This window comes from Homarus americanus, unplaced genomic scaffold (genome assembly GCF_018991925.1).
Source record: "Homarus americanus isolate GMGI-L3 unplaced genomic scaffold, GMGI_Hamer_2.0 scaffold11022, whole genome shotgun sequence".
Lineage (NCBI taxonomy): Eukaryota > Metazoa > Arthropoda > Malacostraca > Decapoda > Nephropidae > Homarus > Homarus americanus.
In genome coordinates this window covers 4,581,353-4,606,784 of record NW_024737068.1, presented here as the reverse complement: position 1 = coordinate 4,606,784, position 25,432 = coordinate 4,581,353, and the positions used below count along the sequence as shown (strand labels likewise).

At 40.9% G+C, this 25,432-nt stretch overlaps 1 protein-coding gene across 1 annotated transcript in view; it reads right to left on the bottom strand.

The window, feature by feature from the left end:
- LOC121872919 (protein pigeon-like) overlaps positions 1 to 25,432 on the bottom strand; it is a 44,620-nt gene that overhangs the window by 17,726 nt on the left and 1,462 nt on the right. The window contains exons 2-9 of the mRNA XM_042376034.1: positions 21,228 to 21,412; positions 19,080 to 19,149; positions 15,977 to 16,092; positions 14,715 to 14,796; positions 11,050 to 11,232; positions 8,530 to 8,612; positions 6,590 to 6,757; positions 597 to 756 (exon numbers count right to left, since the gene is read on the bottom strand). Coding sequence (XP_042231968.1) covers positions 597 to 756; positions 6,590 to 6,757; positions 8,530 to 8,612; positions 11,050 to 11,232; positions 14,715 to 14,796; positions 15,977 to 16,092; positions 19,080 to 19,149; positions 21,228 to 21,412 — 1,047 coding nt within the window. The remainder of the gene's footprint in view (positions 1 to 596; positions 757 to 6,589; positions 6,758 to 8,529; positions 8,613 to 11,049; positions 11,233 to 14,714; positions 14,797 to 15,976; positions 16,093 to 19,079; positions 19,150 to 21,227; positions 21,413 to 25,432) is intronic.

Here is a 25,432-nt window from a genome sequence, read left to right as displayed (position 1 = left end):
ACTTGACAACTCAACTCGCACATAATCTTTGTGTCAAGTCTAGTGGTCCAGTATTATGATGGATGCACGCCCTTCGACGTCTAGTGACCCACCTCACTCTTCCACACCCTCGACAGTAATGCTATTCGTCAAGAGTTGCTTGATATAAGTGGCTTGATAGAATATTGGGTGACAAAGACAGTGATGCAGACAATGGTTCTCACTCCCCTCCTCACCCCACCAGCCACCCCCTCAGCGAGGTTGTGGGCACCATGGTGGCTGTGGACATAGGGGACCACGTGCACATCAGCCACAACAGTATGCTTGGAGTGATTGCATTAACTGTATGCCTGAAATACCAGTTGTTGACTGTGGATTTGGAAAAAAAAATGCTGGCATGGGGTCTAGCAGGTCTTACACTGCCCAGGGCACAAGGGTTAACCAGCCTAATGTTAAATTACCCTGAAACTATCTGAGGGCCATTCTTCAGGTGATGGTCTCAATTGTGGTATTGACTACATCACTGCTATATACCTACTATATAAGAGGAAACACAGAAAGAACACCTGCAATATACTCATTATATAAGAGGAAACACAGAAAAAACACACACTTACCACCAAAGAGAGAGTAAGTGGGAAGGGCTGAGTGTGCATGTCCCCAAGGAACACCTGGGACAACAGAATGAAGAACACACCCATGATGGAGAAGTGTTACTGAGTACGCCAGATACACGGCACAGCTCTCAGGGTCAGCTGGGGTCTCTGCCAGCCTTGACTGTAAATAGTTATTAACACTTATGACAAATATCCCATTAACAGAAGTATTAAAATGTGCTAAAGATTTTAACTTTGAAAAAAATAAAAATAAAATAGTTCATGGTTTTGTATGCATTTCACCTGCAGTTATACAATACAAATTCCAATTACTGTTCTTCAGTGAAAATTTCCATTTTGTTTTCCTTTAGGAAAACTCCTAAGGTATTTATCTTCTTACTAACATATATCATAGTTTCAGTTTTTAGTTCTGTATACCGATATACAATTAAACATTCAATACATATGGATTGTTATAGGTACAGTACTCTACATTTTGTTATTGTAAGAGTGTACCATCGTACGATATGTTTTCCCATGTTGAGTGGGGGGGCTTGTCCTTGGCAGCGCCTGATGGCCAGTGCCCAGCTGACGCTGTTATAATAAGGTCTATAGAAAACATGGTCTATGACTCCAACCTCTCACATGGCGCACAGTGAGTAGGATATGTCGGGGCCCGACACGCCATTACAGCCCTGACAAGAACGCTGACATGGCCCCTACACGTCCACGATTCTCGACGCCCTCAAGGGGACGCCAGGGCTTCTCTACACCGGCCGGGAACACCACGCGCGCCCAGCAGCAGGCCATGAGTGCATTGATGGCTCAGATGGCGTCTCTAGGTGCTGGCGGTGGTCATGCTTCTATGCCGGTCATGAAGCCCTCAGCAGCTGTCGCTCCAGAGAAGTGTGAGGCAGAAATGCCAGCAGCTGCGTTTAGGACATGGAGGCGGTCCATGGAGTCATGGGTGCTGCTGAACGGGTGGCCACAGCTGGTGGCCACACTCCACATTCGCCTGAACTGCGTCCCCGCACTCCAAAGAGTGATTGACTCGAGATACCCCAGCGGTCAGTGGGAGCAGCTCTCGCCCAAAGAAGCCCTGGACGCCATCAGTGGAATGGTTCTTCAATCTTCAAACCAAGCTGTGAAATGGAACGAGTTTTTCAACAGCAAACAAGGTGAAGAGGAGCCCATGAAAAGGTATTTTCAACGATGCTTCTCAGAAGCAGTGGAGTGTGAATTTAAATGTCCCACCTGTGATAACGACCTCTCTGAGTACATGCTATTACGTAAAGTTATGGTGGGCCTGAGTAACCCAGTGTTGAAAAGGGAAATTTTCCAGGGGTACTCTAGTTATAATAGTGTTGAAGTGCTTAGAAACAAATGCATGTTATTTGAGGCAGCAGTGAGAGATGCTGGTGTATTGTGTCGTACGTCTGGCCAGGCAGTGGTGGGAACAGTTGCGGAGGCAGTGGCGGGTGGTGATGACGTCACCGGTGAGCCTGAGGTAGCTGCCGCCCGACCTCCACACCCAAGTCGAGGACACTGTGGTAATTGCGGCGTGTCACATGCCCCTGGTAAAAGTAACTGCCCTGCAAGTGGGGCTACATGTCGCAATTGCGGTAAGGTTGGTCACTTCAAAAGGTGTTGTAGGAGTAAGTCAACCCTAAGTGCTCCTGTGGATGTGTCAGGCGCTGTTACAGTGGCAACAGCCCAGCTATCCCGCCACCCCAGGTTACAAGTGTTCGTGTCCCAGGCCGGGGGCAATTCCCCCGCCACCCCTGTGCTGGCTGTAGCCGACACGGGTGCTATGGTGTGTGTGGCAGGCGCATCCCTGCTCCGGGACATCGGTTTGTGTCCGGGGCAACTTCGGGCCCGTAATGGCTTAAGGGACGTGGCGAACAAACAGCTCAAGTGTCTGGGGTCCGCCCCCTGCCGCCTCGGTGTGGACGAGGGGTCCACCGTCCAGGAGGTCTACTTCGTGCAGACAGCCAAGGCCCTCTATCTGTCATTGGAGGCCTGCAAGTGCCTCAACTTGGTGCCTGTCGACTTCCCGCTCCATAGACGTGCTGTGGCTGCCGTGGGCGATGGAGGGGAGCGGCACACTGCCGACGATCTACCTCCGAACCGTTTACCTGAGAGCAGCCGTTTCCCGCCGAGGCCAGTTGAGATACCCTTGCCTCCTTTGGAGGAGAATGTGGCCAGGCTGGAGGCATGGCTACTCACGCACTTTTCGTCTACCGCATTCAACACCAGCAGGTCCCCACTGCCAGTCATGACTGGTCCCCCTCACCGTATCCACCTGACGCCCGGCACGACCCCCTATGCCTGTCACACACCCGCTCCCGTTCCGAAACACTGGGAAGCGGAGGTGAAGGCCCAGTTGGAGGAGGACGTCAGGAGAGGCGTCATCCAGCCAGTGCCTGCTGGTGAGGCTACGGAGTGGTGCGCCAGGATGGTCGTGGTGGCCAAGAAAAACGGTCAGCCCAGGCGCACTGTGGACTTCCAACGCCTCAATGCAAGCTGTCTGAGGGAGACGCACCACACACCTGCACCATTCGACATGGTGTCTGGGGTGCCAGTGCACTCGTTCAAAACCGTCGCCGACGCCTTTTGGGGATTTCATCAAGTGGAGTTGGAGGAGGAGAGTAGACGCCTGACCACATTCATCACGCCGTGGGGACGTTTTCGATACTGCAGGACGCCCATGGGACATTGCTCAGCGTCAGATGCTTACACCAAGAGGTTTGACGACGCTATTCAGGATGTGCCCCGCAAGTACAAGTGCGTGGATGACACTCTCCTCTATGACTCCAGTGTGAAGGGGGCGTTCTGGCACACTTACGATTTTCTGGAGACCTGCGCTCGCACAGGTATCACGCTGAAACCAGAAAAGTTCTTGTTCTGCAGGAGAGAAGCTGAGTTTGTGGGTTTCCTCCTGGGGTGGGACCTGTACCAGCCCACTGCCCAACGTCTGTCAGCCATCAAGGACTTCCCCATGCCGGATCAGCCATCAATCACTGACATCAGGTCCTGGCATGGCCTGGTTAATCAGTTGGCTCCCTTCCTTGCCACTGCACCTGTGATGGAGCCCTTCCGTGAGCTCCTCAAGAAGCCAGTGGGCAAGCAGGTGTATTGGGACGACCAGCTGCGGCTCAAGTTTCGCCAGGCCCAGGACACCATCTGTCAGTTGGCCAGAGACGGCTTGGTGTACTACGACAAATCCAGGCCTACGGCAGCTGTCACTGATTGGAGCAGGGAGGGCATCGGCTTCGTCGTCCTGCAACAATACTGTGCCTGTGCCTCTCCAGAGACGCCCTTCTGCTGCAGAGGAGGGTGGCGGTTGGCTCTGTGTGGTAGCCGACATCTGAGCACGGCCGAGGCCGGTTATGCTGCAGTAGAAGGGGAGGCCCTGGCTGTGGTGTGGTGCCTGCGCAAGGCCAGGCTGTTCCTCCTTGGCTGCCCGAACCTCATTCTGGTGACGGACCACCGCCCCTTAGTTGGCTTGCTAGGGGACAGAGCCTTCACGGATGTGGCGAATCCGCGCCTGTTCAGGCTCAAGGAGAAGACCCTGCAGTACCGATTCACGGTCAAATACTTGCCAGGGAAGCGGAACTGTGCAGCTGACGCCCTATCCCGCTTCCCCTCCCTCAGGGCGGCGCCTGATGCGGAGGACATGGACCAAGAGGAGGACCTGTGCGCTGCAGTGTGTGCAGTCACAATCGCAGCACTGGATCAGGATGGGTGCATCACTATGGACGAAGACACAGTGTGCAAAGCGGCTGCGGACGACCCAGTGTACCAGATTCTAGTGTCGAGGGTGCTGGCGGGCGACTGGCACCCCCACAAGTCACAGGAGGTGGCCTGTCTGCGCCCGTACTTCTCGGTGAGGGACAGGTTGGCTGTGGTCAGGGGTTTGGTCACCTACACCTTTGACCAGGGCTGCGTGCGCCTTGTCATCCCCGACTCCCTCCGCCACCGGGTCGCCGTTAACCTGCATGTGGGGCACCAGGGCCTCGACTCAATGCTCAGGCGGGCCCGGCAGTCTGTCTATTGGCCTGGCATGGAGGGTGACCTGCAGTATCATCGGTCCCGGTGTGCTGCTTGCGAGACCCACGCCCCTTCCCAGCCTCCGGAGTCGTTGGTTCTGACCCCAGCGCCAGACTATCCCTTTCAACAAGTGGTGGCCGATTTGTTCCACCTGCAGGGCCGCACGTACCTAGCATATGCTGACCGACTGACAGGTTGGCTGGAGATCGCCCACTTCCCCAACGAGGCCACCTCTGGAAAAATCATCGCCAGTCTGCGGGCCTACTTCACGAGGTGGGGGGTACCTGAGCAGATCTCCACAGATGGAGGTACCAACCTTGCCAGCCTTGAGATGACAGATTTCCTCAAGTCATGGGGGGTCGAGGTGCGCCTCTCGTCGGCCCACTTCCCCCAGTCCAATGGCAGGGCAGAGGCTGGGGTCAAGGCTGCCAAGAGGCTCCTCAGGGATAATACTGGGCCCGGGGGTAGCCTGGACTGCGATAGGACATCCCAGGCCCTCCTCCAGTACCTGAACACGCCTCTGCGGGGGGTGAACAAGTCGCCCGCCCAACTTGCCACCGGCCGCCAGCTCCGTGACGGCGTTCCCGTGGCCAGACAGCACTATAAGGTGGACCAGCACTGGCGGCGGGCACTTCGTATGAGGGAGGTGCGCTTGGCCGAAACACAGGATGGGGTCCTGTCGCGGAGGGAGGTATCCCGCCAGCTGGCTCCCCTAGTCGTGGGCACGCAGGTGCGTGTGCAGGACGCAGCTACCAAGCTCTGGGACAGGACAGGCATAGTGGTGGAAGCCCGCCCTCACAGGCAGTATGCCGTCAGGTTGGGTGGCAGTGGCAGGGTGTCCATCCGAAACAGACGCCACTTGCGAAACGGCTCCACACCTGTGCCTACTACTCCGGTGGTGCACCAAGCTGTGCCTCCTGGGCCCCCTTCTGCTGTGCCCTCCATACCCGCGCCCTCCTCCGCACCCACGGCCCCTCCCCAGTCGAGCGCGGCCAGGCCCAGGAGAGGCCGTAGGCCTCCGGGCTGGTTGACGGACTACGTGGTGTAGTGTATGTGATGTAAAATCAGTTTAGAGGTTTTTTTTGTTTTTGTTTTGTTTTTGTTTTTTTTTCCTTTGTTTGACTCGTTTTTCCTGCATTATTGTTGTTTTTATGAATGCATTGTTTTCCTTTTGTTAGTTCAAAGGTGCATTGTCATTTCCTTTTAACTTGGGGGGGAGATGTAAGAGTGTACCATCGTACGATATGTTTTCCCATGTTGAGTGGGGGGGCTTGTCCTTGGCAGCGCCTGATGGCCAGTGCCCAGCTGACGCTGTTATAATAAAGTCTATAGAAAACATGGTCTATGACTCCAACCTCTCACAGTTATGATTTAAGGTAGTGCATATACATTCTTAATATCTTATCATTAAATCTCAATTTCAGTGATACAAAGTTCAAGACTTTAGAAAAAACTTTGCATGTTATATAATAATAAATATTGCTATTAGCAGAGAAGATAATTTCAAATTTAAATTTTATTTTAATTTATCCTCTTTGCTACTGGTCAGCTCTCTAATTGATTGGTCATTTCTCTGTTACACACTGTTAGCATGCACTGGGCATGTTTGAGCTCTTGAATATACCAGAACATAAGCCAGTGTTGGTCAAGTCTGGTCTTAAATAAGCTAACACTTGGTGTTGTCATCACACTCTCTTGCAGGTTATTCCAAGCATTCACAACTCTCATTCCAAAAAATTTGGCTCTAAAAATTTTTTGTATATGTGGCTTCTTTAACTTAAGTCTGTGACCTTTAATGTAGCAGCCTTCTGCTAAGTCATGATATGTAGACTTGACAGTAATGTCATTTGAGGTGTTTCTAAATTACAAAATTGTCCATTGTTCATATTAGCTACATAATGCAAACTAATCTTCATCTCACAAACTTCAGGTGCTCTATATGAGGCTGGATAACAGGGCTTAACCTTATATATGTAATGGTGACAGATGCAGACAGCACCCGAGGAGGAGGTCACAACACGTAGGTCGAGCCAGGCATCTCCTGCTGTGTGGAGTAACCCTTGGTCCCGGTAGTCACCACTGAGGTCCAGCGGGGAGTGTTCAAGCCCAGACAGCTCCAGTGGAACATTTAGCTGAACAAGGGTGAAAATTCAGCTGGACAAGAGAGTGAACAATTAACAATAAAAGAGTGAATGTTTAGCTGAACAAGAATGAAAATTTTGCTGTACTAGCGTGAATGTTTAACTGAACAAAAGAATATTTAGCTGAAAAAAGTGAGTGAACATTTAGCAAAACAAGAGTAAAGAGTGAACATTAAGCCAAATAAAAGTAAACATTAAGTTGAACAAGAGTGAAGAGTGAACAGTAAGCTTAACGAGAGTGAACATTAAGCTTAATAACAGAGTGAACATTAAGTTGAACAAGAGTGAGGAGTAAACATTAAGCAAAACAAGAGAGTGAACAATTAGTTGAACAAAGTGAACATTTAGCAGAACAAAAGTGTGAACATTCAGTTGAAGAATAAACATTTTGCAGAACAAGAGTGAACATTTAGCTGAACAAGTGTTTTTTTGTCATATTAAGACATAAGATAGAGAGAACAGTAATTTATTAACCAAGTATCAGTGTCTCAAACTACTGTACACTAAATATGTAAAACACTTAACCTATAACAGACTTTAACTACTCAATCACTAATCAATCATTAATTAATAACTACTAAACTGTTTTAATAGATCAGTGACGTACCCAGAAAAATGCCCGGGGAGGGGGGTTGAACTAAACCTACCAAGGTATTGTTCAAATAAGAGATAATTAAAATAATTTTATGTACGGTCAAGATGAGTTTACTGTTTAATTAATGATGTTATTTTTTTTAATTGTCGTTATTATTTGTTCTTTTCTTTTTATTAAAAACAGTTTAGTTGGAATTGATGTAATAGATGTAGGTAAGGTTCTAGAAGCTTTCAGAGCCACAGAGAAGATTTTTTAAGGTTCCCGACTCCCGACGTACGTGTATGTGGCATGGATGACCTTGTGCAGTATGAGATAAAGTGGATGATGTGCATGTGTACAGTATATAATATATACTTTAGAACAATATGAATTGTTTATGATCAAATTTTTATGCAAAAAGTAAGGGATCGAACTTAGTATTTTTAAGGGGTTAAACTTAATAAACTTTTTGTGGGCTGTTTACTGTGAACAACAGCTACTCGGGACATGCTCACTATAAGCTAACCTTACTGAGCTATGAGGTGTTATGTTTATTTTCAACTTGTAATTTTGGGTAGAAGTATGTAACTTTTTTTTTAATCAATTACATGCACACACAATCCTACATACATATTGTGAAAATAAAGTAAATGAAATAGCTATCATAAGGGCAAACACATATAGGATAAAAACATTTCTTTGTGTATGAGTTACGAGGCTGAGCTGGGGGAGCGAGAAGGAGCAGGGTGTGTGTGGGGTGGGGGCATTGCTATGGTGACTGGCGAGTGTTGAGGCAGCCAAGTAGCCAGTGTCTATGCATGGTGGTTGTATTAAACTTTCATTGAGCTTTTTCTTAATGGCTTAGCAGGAATTTTCATCTAGATTGTATAAAAAACAAATTAAATAGCTCAACTGTTAATAATATAAGGTAGGTAGGTAAGGTAGGTGTATGGTTTTGAATGCTGGAAGAGGAGATACAGGGAGTGTGAGTTTGCTTTAGCCTTAATTTGACTTACCATGTAGGCCGTTACTTTACACTTGTGAGAATATTCCTTACTGTATATTGTTTTTGTTTTTGCTTGTTTATCAGCATTTTATATTAATTTTGTATTTATAATAGTAACACCAGTAAGTATTCACAAGATATTACTGAAACATTAGTGAAACAGGACCAGTAAGTATCACCTACCACAGTTTCATGAGGTTTGTTAGGATGAAACTGTAAAGCTGACAACATTGCTCGTGGTCTCAGAGCATCTTCCTCTGATTCACCTGATAAATGATAAAAACTAATATTAGACAAATGAATACTGAACGAGTTGGTGAAAAACCATAATATAAATTCTAAATAAAACATATAAGTGATAGAAATTACTTTAGTACTACTAAAGGGAGCTAAATGTAAAACAAAAATAAAAAAAGTGAAAATTCAGCAAAAACTGGACCAAGAATATGTCAGCACGCACTAATGCACAATATGGCTGTACAGTATGCCAGACAGCCAAGCATATGACCTGTCTCACCTGATACTCTACTTGCTCTCTCCTGTGATTGCTGGCAATATCCACACCCCAAAATTTTTGTTCACAATCAAATTCCACATTTACTATACATAATTCATTAGCATATGAAGTATAAGAAGACAAATAATTTTGTTTTATTTAATTTTCTACATACTGTATCACAAGAAAGTTTCTGAGGAAAAATTGGACAATCAAGTGACTGTGTGGTGGAGATGAGTCTAAGATACAGTACAGTACTGCACATGTCTTTAGTGAGTTTGAAGACTAAGTTATATGGAGATTATAAGACAATACCATAGTAACACAATGAAAGCTTATTTGTGGACTTAATAATAGTATGAGTGTTAGAGAATAATATACCTGTAATAAGTTATTGGAAAAATGCATTATTTTAGCATACTGTAATGTTTTTTCATTATTGTTGATTTTCTTGTCTTTTTTCATTTAGTGATTTTGTTGTAAATCAAAGCATTGGATGTTTTTCCATAACTTATCTAACAGCCTCACCTAATCTTACAACCTAACATAATGTAACCAAACTGAATGTAATCTAACAAAACATAAGAACATAAGAAAATAAGGAGTCTGCAATAGGCCGGTTGGCCTGTGCATGGCAGCTCCTGTCGAGAGTTACTGCCACTCCCTATCATCCATGAATCTATCTAGTCTCCTTTTGAAACTTTCCAGTGTTCCAGCACTTACTACAAAGTTGCTAAGCTTGTTCCACTCGTCCACCACCCTATTTGTGAACCAGTTCCTTCCTATCTCCCTCCTAAACCTAAACTTATCCAACTTAAATCCGTTGCTTCGAGTCCTATCCTGCTCGGATATTATAGGAACTACCGGTATATTTATATCCCCTTTATTGATTCCTTTCACCCACTTAAATACTTCTATCATATCTCCCCGCACTCTTCGTCTTTCTAGGGAATGCAAGTTTAGTTTCTTTAACCTATCCTGATTTGGAAGGTTTCTAAGTCCCGGAATCATTTTCGTCATTCTTCACTGCACCGACTCTAGTGAATTGATATCCATTCTATAATAAGGGCACCAGAACTGAACCGCATAATCGAGGTGCGGCCTGACTAGCGCAAGATATAGTTGCAATAAGACCTCTGCACTCTTATTACTTACACTTCTAGATATAAAGCCCAATACTCTGTTTGCCTTATTTCAAACATTAACGCACTGTTTTCTAGGCCGTAGGTCCGGGCTTACAAGTACCCCTAGGTCTCTTTCACAAGTCGACTTCTCTACGTTGATGTTGTTATGGCTGTATACATTGTCAGTATTTGTTCTTCCAATATTAAGTATGCTGCACTTGCTGATGTTGAATTTCATTTGCCATTTTTCAGACCACCCCTGCAGTTTATTTAGATCCTCTTGTAATGCATTTGCACCCTGCCCTGAATTAATCTGCCGCCCTATTTTGGTGTCATCCGCAAACTTGCTTATGTCACTGCTGATCCCAGTATCTAGATCGTTTATGTAGATTATGAACAAGAGTGGGCCTAGTACTGACCCCTGGGGAACCCCACTGGTTACACGGCCCCATTCAGATTTAACACCATCTACGCTGACCCTCTGTGTTCTATCGGTGAGCCATGATTTTATCCAATTTAAACTTTCCCCTCGATACCATGAGCCTTAATTTTTCTCAGAAGCCTCTGATGCGGTACTCTGTCAAATGCTTTGCTAAAGTCTAAGTAAATAACATAGTAATTTTCGTCATTATCTACTACCTCGAAGACTTTCCTAAAAAACGTCAGCAGATTTGTTAGACAAGATTTTCCCAACTTTGTCCTTGACCTTTGTTCTGTATACCTGGAAAAATCCCTTGGGATTTGCCTTGGATTCTCTTGTTATTTTGATTTCATAGTCTCTCTTTGTAATCTAACCTAACCTAATCTAACCAAACCTAACATTCACTAACCTCACATAAGATAACCTAACATACTGTAATATAACTTAACCAAACCTAACCTAATATAATATAAATATAACCTTACCTAACCAAACCGAACATAATGGCATAACCTAACTTAATATACTCTAACCTCACCTAACCCCTCAAGTAGCATTAGGGTGTTTAATTGTCAGGTGAAATATGCCGGGGGTGAGTCTTCAGGTGATCGGGATAAGCCATAAAAACATTAAAAATCCGAGACAAAGGAGACAAGACTTACTTGACCCAAGGGTTAGACCAGCTTCAGGGGGAGGGCGGTAGTGTAGGTAATAGAGGTGGTTGTGTCGAGGTTCCCACTGAGCCCACACAAATGACCGCACAACTGACTCTGTGAGGGGCTGGTCATCAACAACCCACGATGGTCCGTCTTTCAGGCTCAGAGGAAATGAATAGATGGCGATGGCTGCAACACAGTCATTAAATATATCAGAATACGTAAAACACATAACACTGGCTCTAGCAGTTTCTTCAGTCCCCTACTTAATAGAAATTGACATAGTCTGCACAGAATATGATGTTTTAGAACACAGATAGATTATGTACCCAGTTTATTTCACCTGATGATTAAAACAATCTTTTAAACTAACTGGGGGTTCAGATTAGGCTAGGTTAGATTAGGTGTGGTTCCGTTAGGTTAGCATTAGAGTGTTTAATCATCAGGTGAATTAACATGGGGTGACTAATCTTCACATAATTCTATATTTCAGTACACAGTAGTATCTAATGGAATGCCAAAATTTAGTGGAAAAAATTGAAAATAAAAACAAGTGAATGAAAATATTGGTAAGTAATGAAGTACATGTACAACAACAGGAAATGAATATGAAGTGTTTAAGATACCTGCGAAGTGTCAGCATATGAAACATTGAGACAAAGTAATAAATGCACTGATAAAAATATAAGGAGAAAATCATACCCAAAGGAAACAAAGAATGTACAGGGGAATCACTGAGCCAACATCATTATATGGGTGTGTGGAACATGGACTCTGGGTGAAAAGGGAAGAAGCCAATTAGGGGAAAAAATGTATATAGTTGAGAACAATATGTGGTGTGAAGAGGAACTACAGAGACAAGGAGATGTGAGAACAATATGTGGTGTGAACAGGGAACTACACAAAGAAGATGTGGATGTGGGACGTATGCTGGACAAGGAGTGGATCAGGGTATATCTAGATGTGAACAGACAGAGAAAGTGGGAAGAGAGAGACTGGTAAATAAAGGATGTGATAATTAGAGGCTGATGGAAGGAAGAGGAAAAAAAAGAATAAGATGCAAGGATGGAGTGAAGGATGGAATGAACGTAAAGGAAGGAATGATGGGGCAAAGGATGAAAGGTTGAGGTGAAGGATGGAATGAGATTGAAGGATGGGGTAAAGGATGGAATGAGATGGAGGGATGGGGGTGAAGGATGGATGGGGTACATGACTGAGCAGAGAGCATGATGTAGAGTGAGTGTTGAGGATGAAGTGCAGCTGATGGCTGATATGAAGCAACAGTGAAACACCAAATGAAATTATTTTGCCCTAAGGTTGATAAATGTTTAATAAAGGACCCTAGCGTAAATAAGTTTATAGTGACTTTCGTGGTCTGTCAACTTACCTTCTTACCCGTTTTTGCCGGCACTGTCTCTGTACAATATCTACTTGCACCGTCTATACATGCTAAATCAATGTGAACTTGTTTTACGATTTTATAGAATACACAGCTACAGGTACACTTGCACCAAAAAGTATCGGTGCAGGGTGAGATCGACGACTTCCGAAACGATACGTATACACTGTGATATGTCGGGAAGGTTGGTAAGTGTATCCTCATAATCCCCCCCCTCCACTAGGTGTTGCCACATGGCTGACAATCAGTGAGTTTGTTTCCTCTTTTCGGATTGTTGCTTTGTGTCGACTGAATGATGAGCGAGGGTTTGGTCTCGGTGAACGTGGGTATAAAACGGAGGCAATATGAAGCAGTAGAGATCTACACATGCCAGACGACATGGAAACATCAGAGGGAACACGAGGAGCTATTATTGCCCTTCATAACTAAGGGTTCGGCGTCACAGATATTAGCCGGCGGGTTGGTGTCCACAAGAACACCTCTGCACTATGGATTAGGCGGTACCTCGAAACTGGTGCTACAGACGACAGGTCTCGGAGCGGCCGTCCACGCTGCACCACCCCTCAGGACGACCAGGTTGAGTGGTTTATTTGGTAGCATAAATTAATGTGGCAATATTCACAAGTATCACAAATAATTTTGTTAACAGGGAGCTCCTCATATTTCATACTGTCTATTTATCACTTCCCGACCTTATTTATAACGGTTTGTTTCACTTGATCAGGCCATAGTATCTGCTTGTGATGCAGCTCAGCAGGATTACAGGGCTGCCAACATACGGCTGGAACACCTCACCTTTCCCAAAACCTATCGTCACTGGTCTCAAATTGTTCACACTACAGTATGCACCGATACTTTTTGTTGCGAGTGTACCTACTTATCTGTATATTTGACCCAATTTTTTTAAGTTGAGAATTTACAGAGATGAATGCATGAGAAGCTTTAGCACAGGACTTCTGGATTACTACTACTGTGCCTCCAGCATGATACTTTGTTAAGTTACAGGAGACATTATCTAAAGTTTTTTTATTACCAGTCCAGTTGTGACGAACAGTCTCGTAATATGGATTCCTTCTCCCAAAATCTTTTCACCTCTTCCCCGTCCCTCTATAAGGCAAGGTGGCATTAATCACTAGCATGCACACGCACACACACACATGTATTTTCCCTTCACTTGTTGTTTTTTTATTCTTTCATAGTGTTGAAATAGTTTTTGAAGTACGGTATACTAACAAAATATTTTACTTTGTTTAACACTATGAAAAAATTTGTTTGAGTCATGTGAACTCGCTACTGACATCTTGTTCCTTTTGAGTTGGGTTCAGGGCTTCATTTGGTTTGTGGTGGTTTACTTGGGCTAACTGGTCAGGTGTGTGGTCAGTCTATTCACAGGCATCTTCCAGGTGAGGACTCCTCTTCCTAATTTTGTAAGTGGATTTTGGTGTAGGGTGTTACTTATTTTGAAGTTATGTATTATCCATTGAATGAGATTATTGTTGGCAGGCTGACAGATGATTGTGCCACTTTTAAAATTTAATTTGGCTAATGCCAGACCATTTTATTCAGCCCAGAAAGGAACCAGTACACAAGGGGTTAAGTACTCTACTTTAATCAAGGGCTGGGCAGACTGCAGAGAGGCATCCTAAGGTCAGATGAGTGACTCATGCTGGCTGACTCAAGCCCCACCACTGTCTCTACCTACCCCTCAAGTGTTGAGAAATTCACTGCTACTGCTATCTACTCATGATGGTCAAGTTTGTCTTCACTGTTACCCTCATATACCTCTCCCAGGCTAAAGTGAACCTCACTGTTACCATCATCCACCCCTCCAAGCCAAGTGGACTTCACCTACTTAATTTAAATGTTGACTGTTAGTCTGGGCAGCTTATTATCAGGTTGGTAACTCAGTGTTGTGGGGCACCTTTGTGGCATTTCAGTGTTTCAGTATTTGCATTGGTTGTTATTTTGTTCCTGTTGGATTTTGCTTTCTTTTATTATGTTTATGTTTCAATAAAAAAAAATCATGAAAACCTGTAATTGTTTCAAGCCCTCAGTAACTTGACAACATCCTTAACACAAAGAACTTGATATTCACATTGTACAGATAACAATAAAGTAGTTTCCAAAGTAAGCACCTGTAACTAGTCGGTGCTGGTATACTGTACAACATTAATAAACAGTAAAGCAATTTGACCAAGGAAAGCCAACAGAGCCATCAGATGCTTATTTCCAGTACAGTATCTTCATCACCTGTATATAGTATTGTACTCACATTCTCTGTGCACAAAGACAAGAAGTTTGGCAATCCAGCTGTCTTGTGGCTTTCCACTTTCTTCTGTGTGGAGGAATTCAAGCTGAAAAAAATTAACAATAAAACTAATGTTTCCTCGCCTTATTCAGAACATGAAATACTACCTATACATACTGTATATAGAGTAAAAATTAAAGATTATTTTTTGTGTGAAATTTAGTTAGTCAATGTATAAGGCAGATTATGTATCTAATGCATAACTAGGCATTGCATAAATTAAACCCCCTTACACCTTGTCAAGAATTCATGTGTTTCTGATAACATCAAGAATTTATGTGTCCGATTATGTCAATAATTTCTGAGTCCAATCACATCTAGAATTCATATGTGTGCAATCACTTTGACAACTTATATGTCCAATCATGTTGAGGATTTATGTGTATTTGATCATGTCAATAATTTATGAGCCCAATTATGTTGAGAACTGTTGACACTTGAGGATATGTAGCTTAAAATTATGTATACTGTATTACTTTTAAGAAATTTATTCTTCTCCGAGGCACAAAGACTGTACATCAGAAAGTTGGAATACATTATTAACTATATGGTGAAAGTCCTGAACAAATATAATAAAAAACATTACAAAAATTAAACAAAGAAATATAAAAAATAACAAAAAGAGAAAACTTAAATAAATGTAAGATTATGAATACTACAGGCATTCCTTGACTTACCAATGGATTATGTTCCTGGACCCTGTTCGAAAGTGGATTTTTTCATAAGTCAGAACATTGTTAATTCCATAGCTTAGCTTAGGTTAAAGCACAACCCTATCCATACAAACAAACAATAATACCCCATACCTAACAAATAAAGTAAACACTGAAAACAAAGTGATATTAAACAATATAGAGTAATGAGAAAATGGGATTGTAATTTAGAGATTTTGTGATGAATGTATTGGGATCCCATTCATGAAGTGCAGGTGTTCTTAAGTTGGGGACTGCCTATATCTAGGGAGAGGTACAGGAGGAATGAAACAGTGAACTGTGGTGTATTGAGGCTAGAAACGAGACCATTCGAAATTTTTGCTTTCATGAATCACATGAAGATCAGCCCACCAGAGCTCACCTGACGCCACCCCCCCTCCCCCAGCATAACCAGCCTGAAACTACTGTATCTGGGGGAGGGGGGTAATCTTTAGGTATCAACAAAGACTAAAATTATGAGTGGTCTCATTTGCTGTCTGGTAGGAAATTTTTATGAACTAAAAGGTTACTTACGAGTATCTGTCTGGAACAATCAATGTTCAGTGAAAAAACGCCTCCCTGGGGTGAAATTTCTGCCACGTAAGCTGCATATTTATTACCCTCGTTCACACTGCGACGAGTCACAAAACCTGCAACATTGTGAGGTGATACCAACACTACTTACAAATACTTATGAACTACCGGTATGCATTACTTTATATGGAATTAAATAAAACTTGTATATCTATCAAGATGTTAAAAATTCGTAATGGAGAAGCAATACAATGATACACCTTGTATCAATAATATATACAAATATACAATGCTATACAGTAAAGCACAAAAAAAGGACACACAACTTATCTGTAACTAATTACTTATCAACTTGACACCTCTTTCATGTCTGTATGCTGTGGAGCAGGGGGTACAGACACAACAAAGAAGGAAAGATAAATGATAGAGGGAAACTAATGCAAAAACAAGTAATGAAAGCAACAGAAACAGGTTAAGACACAAACACCTACACATACTTGCTCATATCCTCAACTTTTGTAAGAGGAAGTCTTAGTAATGACACTCAATGGTACAATTCAATGAGGAAATTTTTTTGATACACTGTTACTGATGTCATAAAACATTCTAAAAAAATAAGACCAAGAAAGATAAAAAGATTTCAAGGCAAAAAGTAAACACACAAGCAAACAAAAGACGTAAAAGTGACCATAGCACAACACAGCAAGACTACCTTAGGCGCACTTACCTACACTCTGAACACAAAAAATATAATACAATATAGATCTAGGTAGTAGGCAGCTACCAAACAGGGAGGTACTACCACCTGGGAAGATATTGGAAGCATAATGTGTTGTCTAATGGTAGACCCTGCTGCCATATGGCATCACAAAAAATTGTGACCAAGTCCCAGGTTGCTGATCTGACTTTCTGCCTCATTTACACACAATTGCAGGGTCTAAATTGTTTCTCTTACTTTGACAACACAACATACAGTACATACCCCCTGTACTGTATATTGTTTCTCACTTTTGATCTTTTTTAGATTTTTGTATTTATTTATTATTATTATTATTATTACAATGTTATTATGATTACAGTATTATTATCATTATTAATTTAGTATTTTATTTTAAAATTTATTTATTATGAATAAATATTATTATTATTAATATAATTATATTATTATTACTATTACATTTTCGCCCCCCAGGCCCCGATGTGGGTCGGTGACCTGTGCCCGGGTGGGCTAATCCCCAAAAAAAAAATTAAATACTTCTCCTTACATAAAGTAAATACTGTATACTGTAATGTATAATTCATCTTCAGATCTTGAAAATGTTAAAAAAAACCTTGACTTTTATATACAGAAACACTTCCAATTTGGCCATTTATAAAAAATTATTTCCCCACTTTAGCTTGACAGAAAATAAGTAGATTTCAATGACCTTTTCTCAAATTGTTTCATTTATTCTAATTTCATCAATATGAAGAAAGACAAGTACATGTACTTCTTTCATAATACCATATCTAAATGCCAAAAAAAAAAAAAAATTATATGTATGTAAATTAAGAAACCCAATTGCTTGATTGAGGTGGTGAGCAAGAGAAGTATTAGACATACCACTCCCTACCTTCTCACAGACAGAACCTGCTGTTACCCATAAGATGTACTACTGTACAGTACTGTATAATGTTTGTCAGTGGGACACTAAATCTTGACCCAATCCAGAGTTTATTCAGAGGAAAGATTGAGCTCTGAATCATCACCGAGTAACTGATTCTTCATCCTCCAATCTGATTGCCTAAGTCAAGCACAATCAGATTGTGCCCAGCAAATAATAGAACAAATACTGTATACAGGTACTTTATGTAAATGTGAAAGTCGGCAAAGAATCCAATCCTTTTTTTGTAAAATTCAGCACATCAACAATTGTCAACTTTCAGAAATGGATTTGACACTGAACACATCATTTAATAGACAAAAGACATGTGGGTTAAAATTTAAAACAATAGCAACACACTAGAGTACGTTGTTCTGGGTAGTCTGAGAAGGTTCAGGCAAATTAATATTACTTACTGTTTCTGATCTGCTTAGCCCAACTGGAAGAGGGAGAGGTTGTAAGAACTAGACAACAGAGACCACAAGAAACCATGCAGCATTGAAAGCTGTCATCACGTAACCATGCCTAACCCGCTCAAGTGTGGAAAATGGTTGTTACATGATGATGTACAAATTTGTTGGGTGGGAAGGCAATAATGCATTCACCCCTTATAACCATTCTGTCCACTAAGAAAGTGTCCCAACTGTTAAGCATTGTACACCTTAAAAGCAATTGCACATTCTACCTATGAGATACAATACAGAAATACCCGTTATCACAATGTGAATAATGAATTTGCAAATACTATTGGGGCAATGTGTTCCCAGCTGACAACTTTCACAACATATATTTTTTTTATATAATGTACTGTACACTCCTCATTATCCGAGACTATTAGGGACCAGGGTCACGAGTATATACATACTAACTGTACTGTACTGTACTGTAGTACTGTACCAGTGAATATGACGAGTAAATAAAAATTATACTGTACGTACTAATGAACAAAAGAAAAGAAAAAATGTGCTCCATGCGAACAGACCCATTGAACTAAATTAATTTCTAAGCCATGTGGATCCATATGCACTAAATAAAAATAATGCTCATGTGAAGTGGGCCTTACATCGGAATATGAGAGGTGCGGCCAGCTTGCCCAGTTTGAAATATTACTGTAGGGTATCATAATTTTTCATTTGCGAGTAAGTGGGGTATGCTTGCCAAATATCAAATAGGGATGTTAAAATATCAATTGCGGATAAGCGAGATTACAAATACAGTATCGGGGTTGTGAATAGCAAGGTGTTCCTGTACTTGGCAATAGTACATCTCACAGGTTTCTTGCAAAACTCACTTGGCCTTTGAAAAATTTATTTTTTACAAGTTGATTATTTTATTCAGCTAAGTCAATATTCCTGTTGCAGTCATTACACATTTACACTCAAATGAAAAGCAGCACACTAGAGAAAACAAAACAGCAACAAACAGCTACAAGGGAAGGGTTACCAAATACCAAGATTTACCTAGCAGAGTCCTGGAAGCATTGACTGTGGCTTGGACCACAGGTACAACCTTATCAAATGTGTATAAGACCTGTTATGGAGAAAAGAGTTGCATGCTGTTTTAATTTAGAGGAACTACTGAAGCCACTGTTGGTAGTCTGGAAAACCTGAATCCCACTACAGTGCATATCATACAAGGTTAATAGATTATATTCTAATTTACCTATCTGTACCAAACACAACACTTGTAGTTTTGAAAGCAGTGTGTAATATGGAAAATCTTCATAAAATCTTTGGGGAAATTATTATTTCTTTATGTCCCAGTATGAGAAACATATCAGCTATTCCCAAACATTAGGTGCCTAAATTATAAATTAGTTCATGTCACAACAGTTCAGTCATTAATAACTACTGTACTTTCAAGTATTCAATACGGTACTTAAAATAAAATAATATTGATCATGTTGTTCTGTTATTGGCACCTACAGTACTATAAACACTGACTATTTATATGAAATGGATAATTCTCATCTTACATTAGTAGTATTTGTCATCCAGTAAACTGCTACAATTTTGGGCTCCAGTATTTCAGAATCTGGCTCTCATCAGACAAGAGCTACTGACAGAACAAATCCTTATGATTTTGGAAAAAGTCTGATATATATACAGAAGACCCTTGCCATTCGCGGGTTTGCGATTCGCAATTTGGATGATTCGCTGTAAGTAGATGATGGCTAGCTTGTGAGCCTTTTCCTGCAGCACAACTAGTCACCCCATGCAGCACCCCGTGTTGTACTCTCAAAACTTTAGTGTTTCTGTGTGAAATGGCCCTTAAAGGGCTGCTTAGCTTCAGTGCTAGTGGAGTGAAATGTAAAAGGCAGAAGTCAGTGATGACCCTGACAAAGAAAGTTTTATTATTAGATAAGTTAAAGGAGGGGATGAGTGCTGCTGTGGCTGGTCAGTTGTTTGGTATAGGTATACAGTAGTGCACTAAGGTAGTACAGTGGGGTATGCTATAATGAATCTAATTGGTTCTAGAACCTTGTTCGTTATAGCATTCGTTCGTTATAGGATTAATCCGTTCCAGGCCACCAAATACAACCACTTAACACTGAAAAATGTAATATCAAATTGTAAAAATTGTAAAAAAGTGCATAAATATGCATCTAAACCCCTGAAATAAAGAATATCATTAATATTTGTAATAAAAAAACAATAAATTAGTAAAAAAAAAAAAAAAAAAAAATTTTTTTTTTTAAATAATGTTCGTTGTAGGAGTTTCGTTCGTTATAGCAGTCTCAATTTTATAGGTAAAACCGTTCGTTATAGGAATATTCGTAGTAGGATCCGTTCGTTATAGCATACCCCACTGTATAAGTTGCTATTCACGGTTTTGCCAATTCACGCCATTTCTTTGAACCTAACCCCTGCAAACAACAAGGGTTTACTGTATACTGTATTATTTAGATTAATTTGGTGTCGCTAATAAAACATTATTGTAAAGTAACATAAAAAAAATATCCACACTCAACCCCAGATGAGTTATTGTGTGATACAGTATTAAATTCCTGGTTCTTTGTTGACACAGAGTGGTCACAGCCAGCCTGGCGCCACAATGTCTCCATGTTGGTGTATTGGCATAACCCGCATGAAATTATGAGAAGGAAAGCAGTTTTTTTTTGTAATACAGAACTACTTTTTGTACAATTTCTACCAGTATGTGTGACTGTATTTTTTATGCATTATGCATGATGTTTAGTAAAACAGTTTTGGAACAGCTTATGCGTACGTCCTTCTTTACCTCTCGAATCAAACTAATTATTTCCATTTAAATCAATTAATCTGCAATTTGCGATTTCATAATAATTTGTGATGTTATGTACCAGAACCTGTGAATTGTCAAAACTCCACTGTACCACATGAATAAAGAGAACTACGGTACTGTACACTCTCTAAACAAATTACTCTGCACCCTTGGCTCTGAAACCATCCACAATGATCACTGCGACAGAAGCCGTGATGAGTGTTATCAGATTTCTTGGTCCGGTGTGTCATTTTGTATAACCCAATAAAGGTGCAGAATAATCTTTTCATGAGTGTACATATTCTATATGAATAATAATATTAACAATAAGAAAACTATATTTAGAATATAAAATTTGGGTTAACCTGGGCAGAGTGGAGGTCTGGAGTAGATATGGCAATCTGTGTAGCAAAGGCAAGGGAGCTTGTTGCCCCCTCAGGCCCTCCATCTCCAGCTGAGCCATCTACAGGACCCCGCACCAGCACCTCCTCCTCCCAGCGACACAGTAGTGACCCATCTTCACTCTCACCAATCCACTCAAAGTTGGAATCTGGAAATAATTATTTTTTTTTTCATTTTCATCACTTATCAGCTTACTGCCCAATTGGGCGATTGTTTTATCCAGTGTTAGTACAGAAGGAAACCGGAGTCCGGGAAACCTGCGATGTTTGGTAAGGTCACACTGGATAACAACCTTTTCATGTGTGTCTGGGCCAAGCGAGACTCAAACCCTTGACATACTGGTGAGAGACACAAGAATTACTGCTGTACCACCAACACAGTACAGTACAGGGCATATGCAAAATCCTAAAATATGCAAAAATATACTGACACCATTACTTGTAAAGAGTGAGTGAATGAGTACAGTACAGTACTGTAATATAAAATGAAGATGTCAAATATATTAAATTTAGAAGGTAAAACAGCTTGTTTTCAAGAGAGTAAAACAACCAGACAAGAAATAAAGATGGAAAAGGGAAACAGCACCTTATTGCTAATTCATAGGAACAAGTAATACCCATGCATATAGAAAGTGGATATTATTGGTGTGAACCAGCACAGTACAGTACTCTTGTAATCACAATCTAACATGACAGTGGTTTCTTACAAAGTGGACAGAGCTTTGAAGATGAAGGAAAATGTGGGGTTAAACACTAATTAAACACCAATCAAACCTTTGAGAACCTGACCTACCAGGTAACCTCTCCTGACCTAAAATACACATTTTTACCAAATCTTACCTTATTTAACCGATAGAGGAGCATAAAGTGATTGTGTGTGAACAGTTTTATGGAGATACAATAGTGATTTGAAGAAAGTGTTTACTTCTTCTGTAGGTACATGATATAGAGAGGATCAGGTTACAACAACACTAATGGATATTAAGTTTACCAAAGGCATATTCGCTGGATATTATATTCAATTCTCATTCATGTGAGCTTATCATGATCACCTTTGACTAATCAGAGGATAGTACTTTTACTCTTGAGAGAATTTCATCTAGACCTATATTGTACATTCACGTTATGGCTTCCTTGTGATGAAAACACTGAAAACACACACAAAAAAGAAGAGAATCACTTAATGTTACTACATCGGTTAAATAAGGCAAGTTTTTTTTGTGACATTAGGACTTATTATAGGTGAAATCAGGTTCTCAAAGGTTTGACTGGAGACTTTTTCACGTTTTAACCCCAAATTTCCCCTCATCCTCAAAGCCCCACCCACTTTCTGCAAATCACTGTTGCATCTCCATAAAATTACATCAGTGATGAAAGTAAAGGTTATACTTTAAAATCACCATGAAAAACAAAAGAAAAACCTATTTTGGTTATTAATTTTCTATTATGGTCACTAACAAATCTTTACCATAGATATTAACAGTATCTGTTACTTCATGAATGTTAGCAGTTGCCAGGAGTGGCCAAGAGGGATTATCAATAATTTATGGGTCCGACTAATTACCCAAATGTACCCAAATGTAGCCGCAATGAAGTCAAATAATGGTCCTACATGAATAAATCGGACTGCCAATCACTTCTCGACTGGTATTTGGTGTCACGAAGTCACAAAAAATTGGTAAACTTAATTTAATCTGAGTTAATATATCGAGTGCATGTACCTAACCTAACACAACACAACTCAGATTAAATTAAGTTTACCAATTTTTTGTGACTTTATGACACCAAATAATAATCGAGAAGTGATTCACAGCCCGATTTACGCTTGTAGGACCATCATTTGACTTCATTGCGGCTACATTTGGGTACATTTGGGTACATTTGAGTAATTACTCGCTCCCTCGGTACATGCACGCGATCTATTAACTCAGATTAAAGTAAGATTTCCAATTTTTTGTGACTTTGTGACACCAAATACTAGTCGAGAAGTGATTAGCAGTCCGATTTATTCATGTAGGACCATTATTTGACTTCCTTGCGGCTACATTTTGCTACATTTGGGTAATTAGTCGGACCGATAATTTATAGCGCATAAGATGAATCAAACTAACTACAGAACCTAATCTATGAAACCCAACCAAGCCTTAACTACTAGTTAAATTGTATCGTTTTCCTGTATTCTAAAAAAAAAATATATGAAAAGAACCATTGCCAAGATTTATAACAAACTTGGTGGCCATGGCTGGTAAATTTTGGAGACCTCTCCGCAGATGAGACGTAAAAGTGTAAAAATTATTACACAAAACGTATTGCTCATGCATTTTGTCAATTACATGAGGTAAGAAAGCATTTATCCCTTGTGGTGAAATGTTGTACGGTAGGTAATTAAAGAGTGCAATTAGTCTTAACTATTACAGAAGTTAGGTTTGGTTGGTTTTATACAAACTTCATGGTAAAAGAGCAGATGTGTAATGGTAGTCTGTTTACTACACAGTATCCAGTACCTAAGCTCACATGGATGATTTTCTTCTCTCCTCGTGAACTTACATTGTATAAATGAAAATATTCTCATAATAGTCCAAAAAAAAATATCAGTGGCATCCATCTGTCACCCTCATCCATCATTCCCTCATTAGTGCAAAAATTTCACCACAAAGAAGATGTTTGTGTAAGTTGTTTGTTAAGAGATTAGGTTAAGATTCGTTTAATGCACTTGCCTCCTAGGACACACTATCTATTTACAATCCTCAACTAACCTCCAACCCTCCTGGAAAATTATTATTTTGATGAAAATCGCATAAATTTTTTTGGGGAGGGAAAAAAAATATGCCATGTGCCACACGCCTTTCACAGCTGAGTAAGCTCTGTTCCCCTCGCAGACAGCTTTCTGCCAAATTTGACCTTTGTCTCCATGGAAAACTAGTAGTTTTGGGGGAATTTCAAAACTGTAATTTTCTTCAAAACTACTAGTTTCCCAAGGAAATGAAGGTAGTTTTTGAAGAAAGCACAAAAAAACATCAGAAAAATATGTTTTTCATTAAAAATAGCGTTGGTGCATAAACGAATCTTTACCAAAGATTATACTGTATCAAACGATCTTCATATTAAGCTATAAAATGCTGATGCAAGTGAAGCCAAGCTTGTTTTGTTGGTAATCCGGGAGATGGTTAACACCAGGAGTTGTTCATTTACATTAAATTTTTTCACAGATGTTCTCATCAATAAAGTAAGTATTTTAAAAGAGACAACACAGTATTTACTAGAACCTAATACAACCTGACCTAACCAACCAAAGAAACCTATACCTCATCTGACTTAACTTCCTAGCCAGGAGGGGCAGATCCCCCATCATATTAAACAGAAAATACTTAATTTGATACCTGGTACCAATGAAAACAAAGTTGTTGAAATGTCATGGTGTAATTTTACGTTTCTTGTGGATTGAGCGGGTCAGTTGTAAACAAACTGAGCAGACGGCAACATGCACTGACTTTGCAGATTTTTCGGAGGAGTATTTACAGTAAATAATTAATTTCTTGGTATTATTGCTTAAGTCACCCAGTACAGGGTTCAGGAAATTTGGTATGTGCATTCAATAGTTCAGACAATTCTGAGGCACTGGTAATTATTCGGATAATTACCATCCGCTGTTTTTCATTGAAAATGGGATTAAAAATACCCAGGTTTCACTGATTTTATAAGGGTATAGTGTATTGTGCCAGAATTTTTTAAAAAATGGCTGAAATCCTGTGCTAACCTAACCAAACCTAACCTATATCTTAACCAACTCTGTACTGGGTGACTTATGCAATAATACCAAGAAATTAATTATTTACTGTAAATACTCCTCCGAAAAATCTGCAAAGTCAGTGCATGTTGCCGTCTGCTCAGTCTGTTTACAACTGACCAGCTCAATCCACAAGAAACGTAAAATTACACCATGACATTTTGTAGGTACTGTAGTAGGTAGATAAGCAGCTTCCAAACAGGGAGGTACTACTGCCTGGGAAGATATTGGAAACATAATGTGTTGTCTAATGGTAGACCCTGCTGCCAAAAGGCATTCCGAAAATTGTGACCAAGTCCCAGGTTGCTGATCTGACTTTCTGCCTCATTTACACACAATTGCAGGGTCTCAATTGTATCCCTTAACATTGACAATACAACAT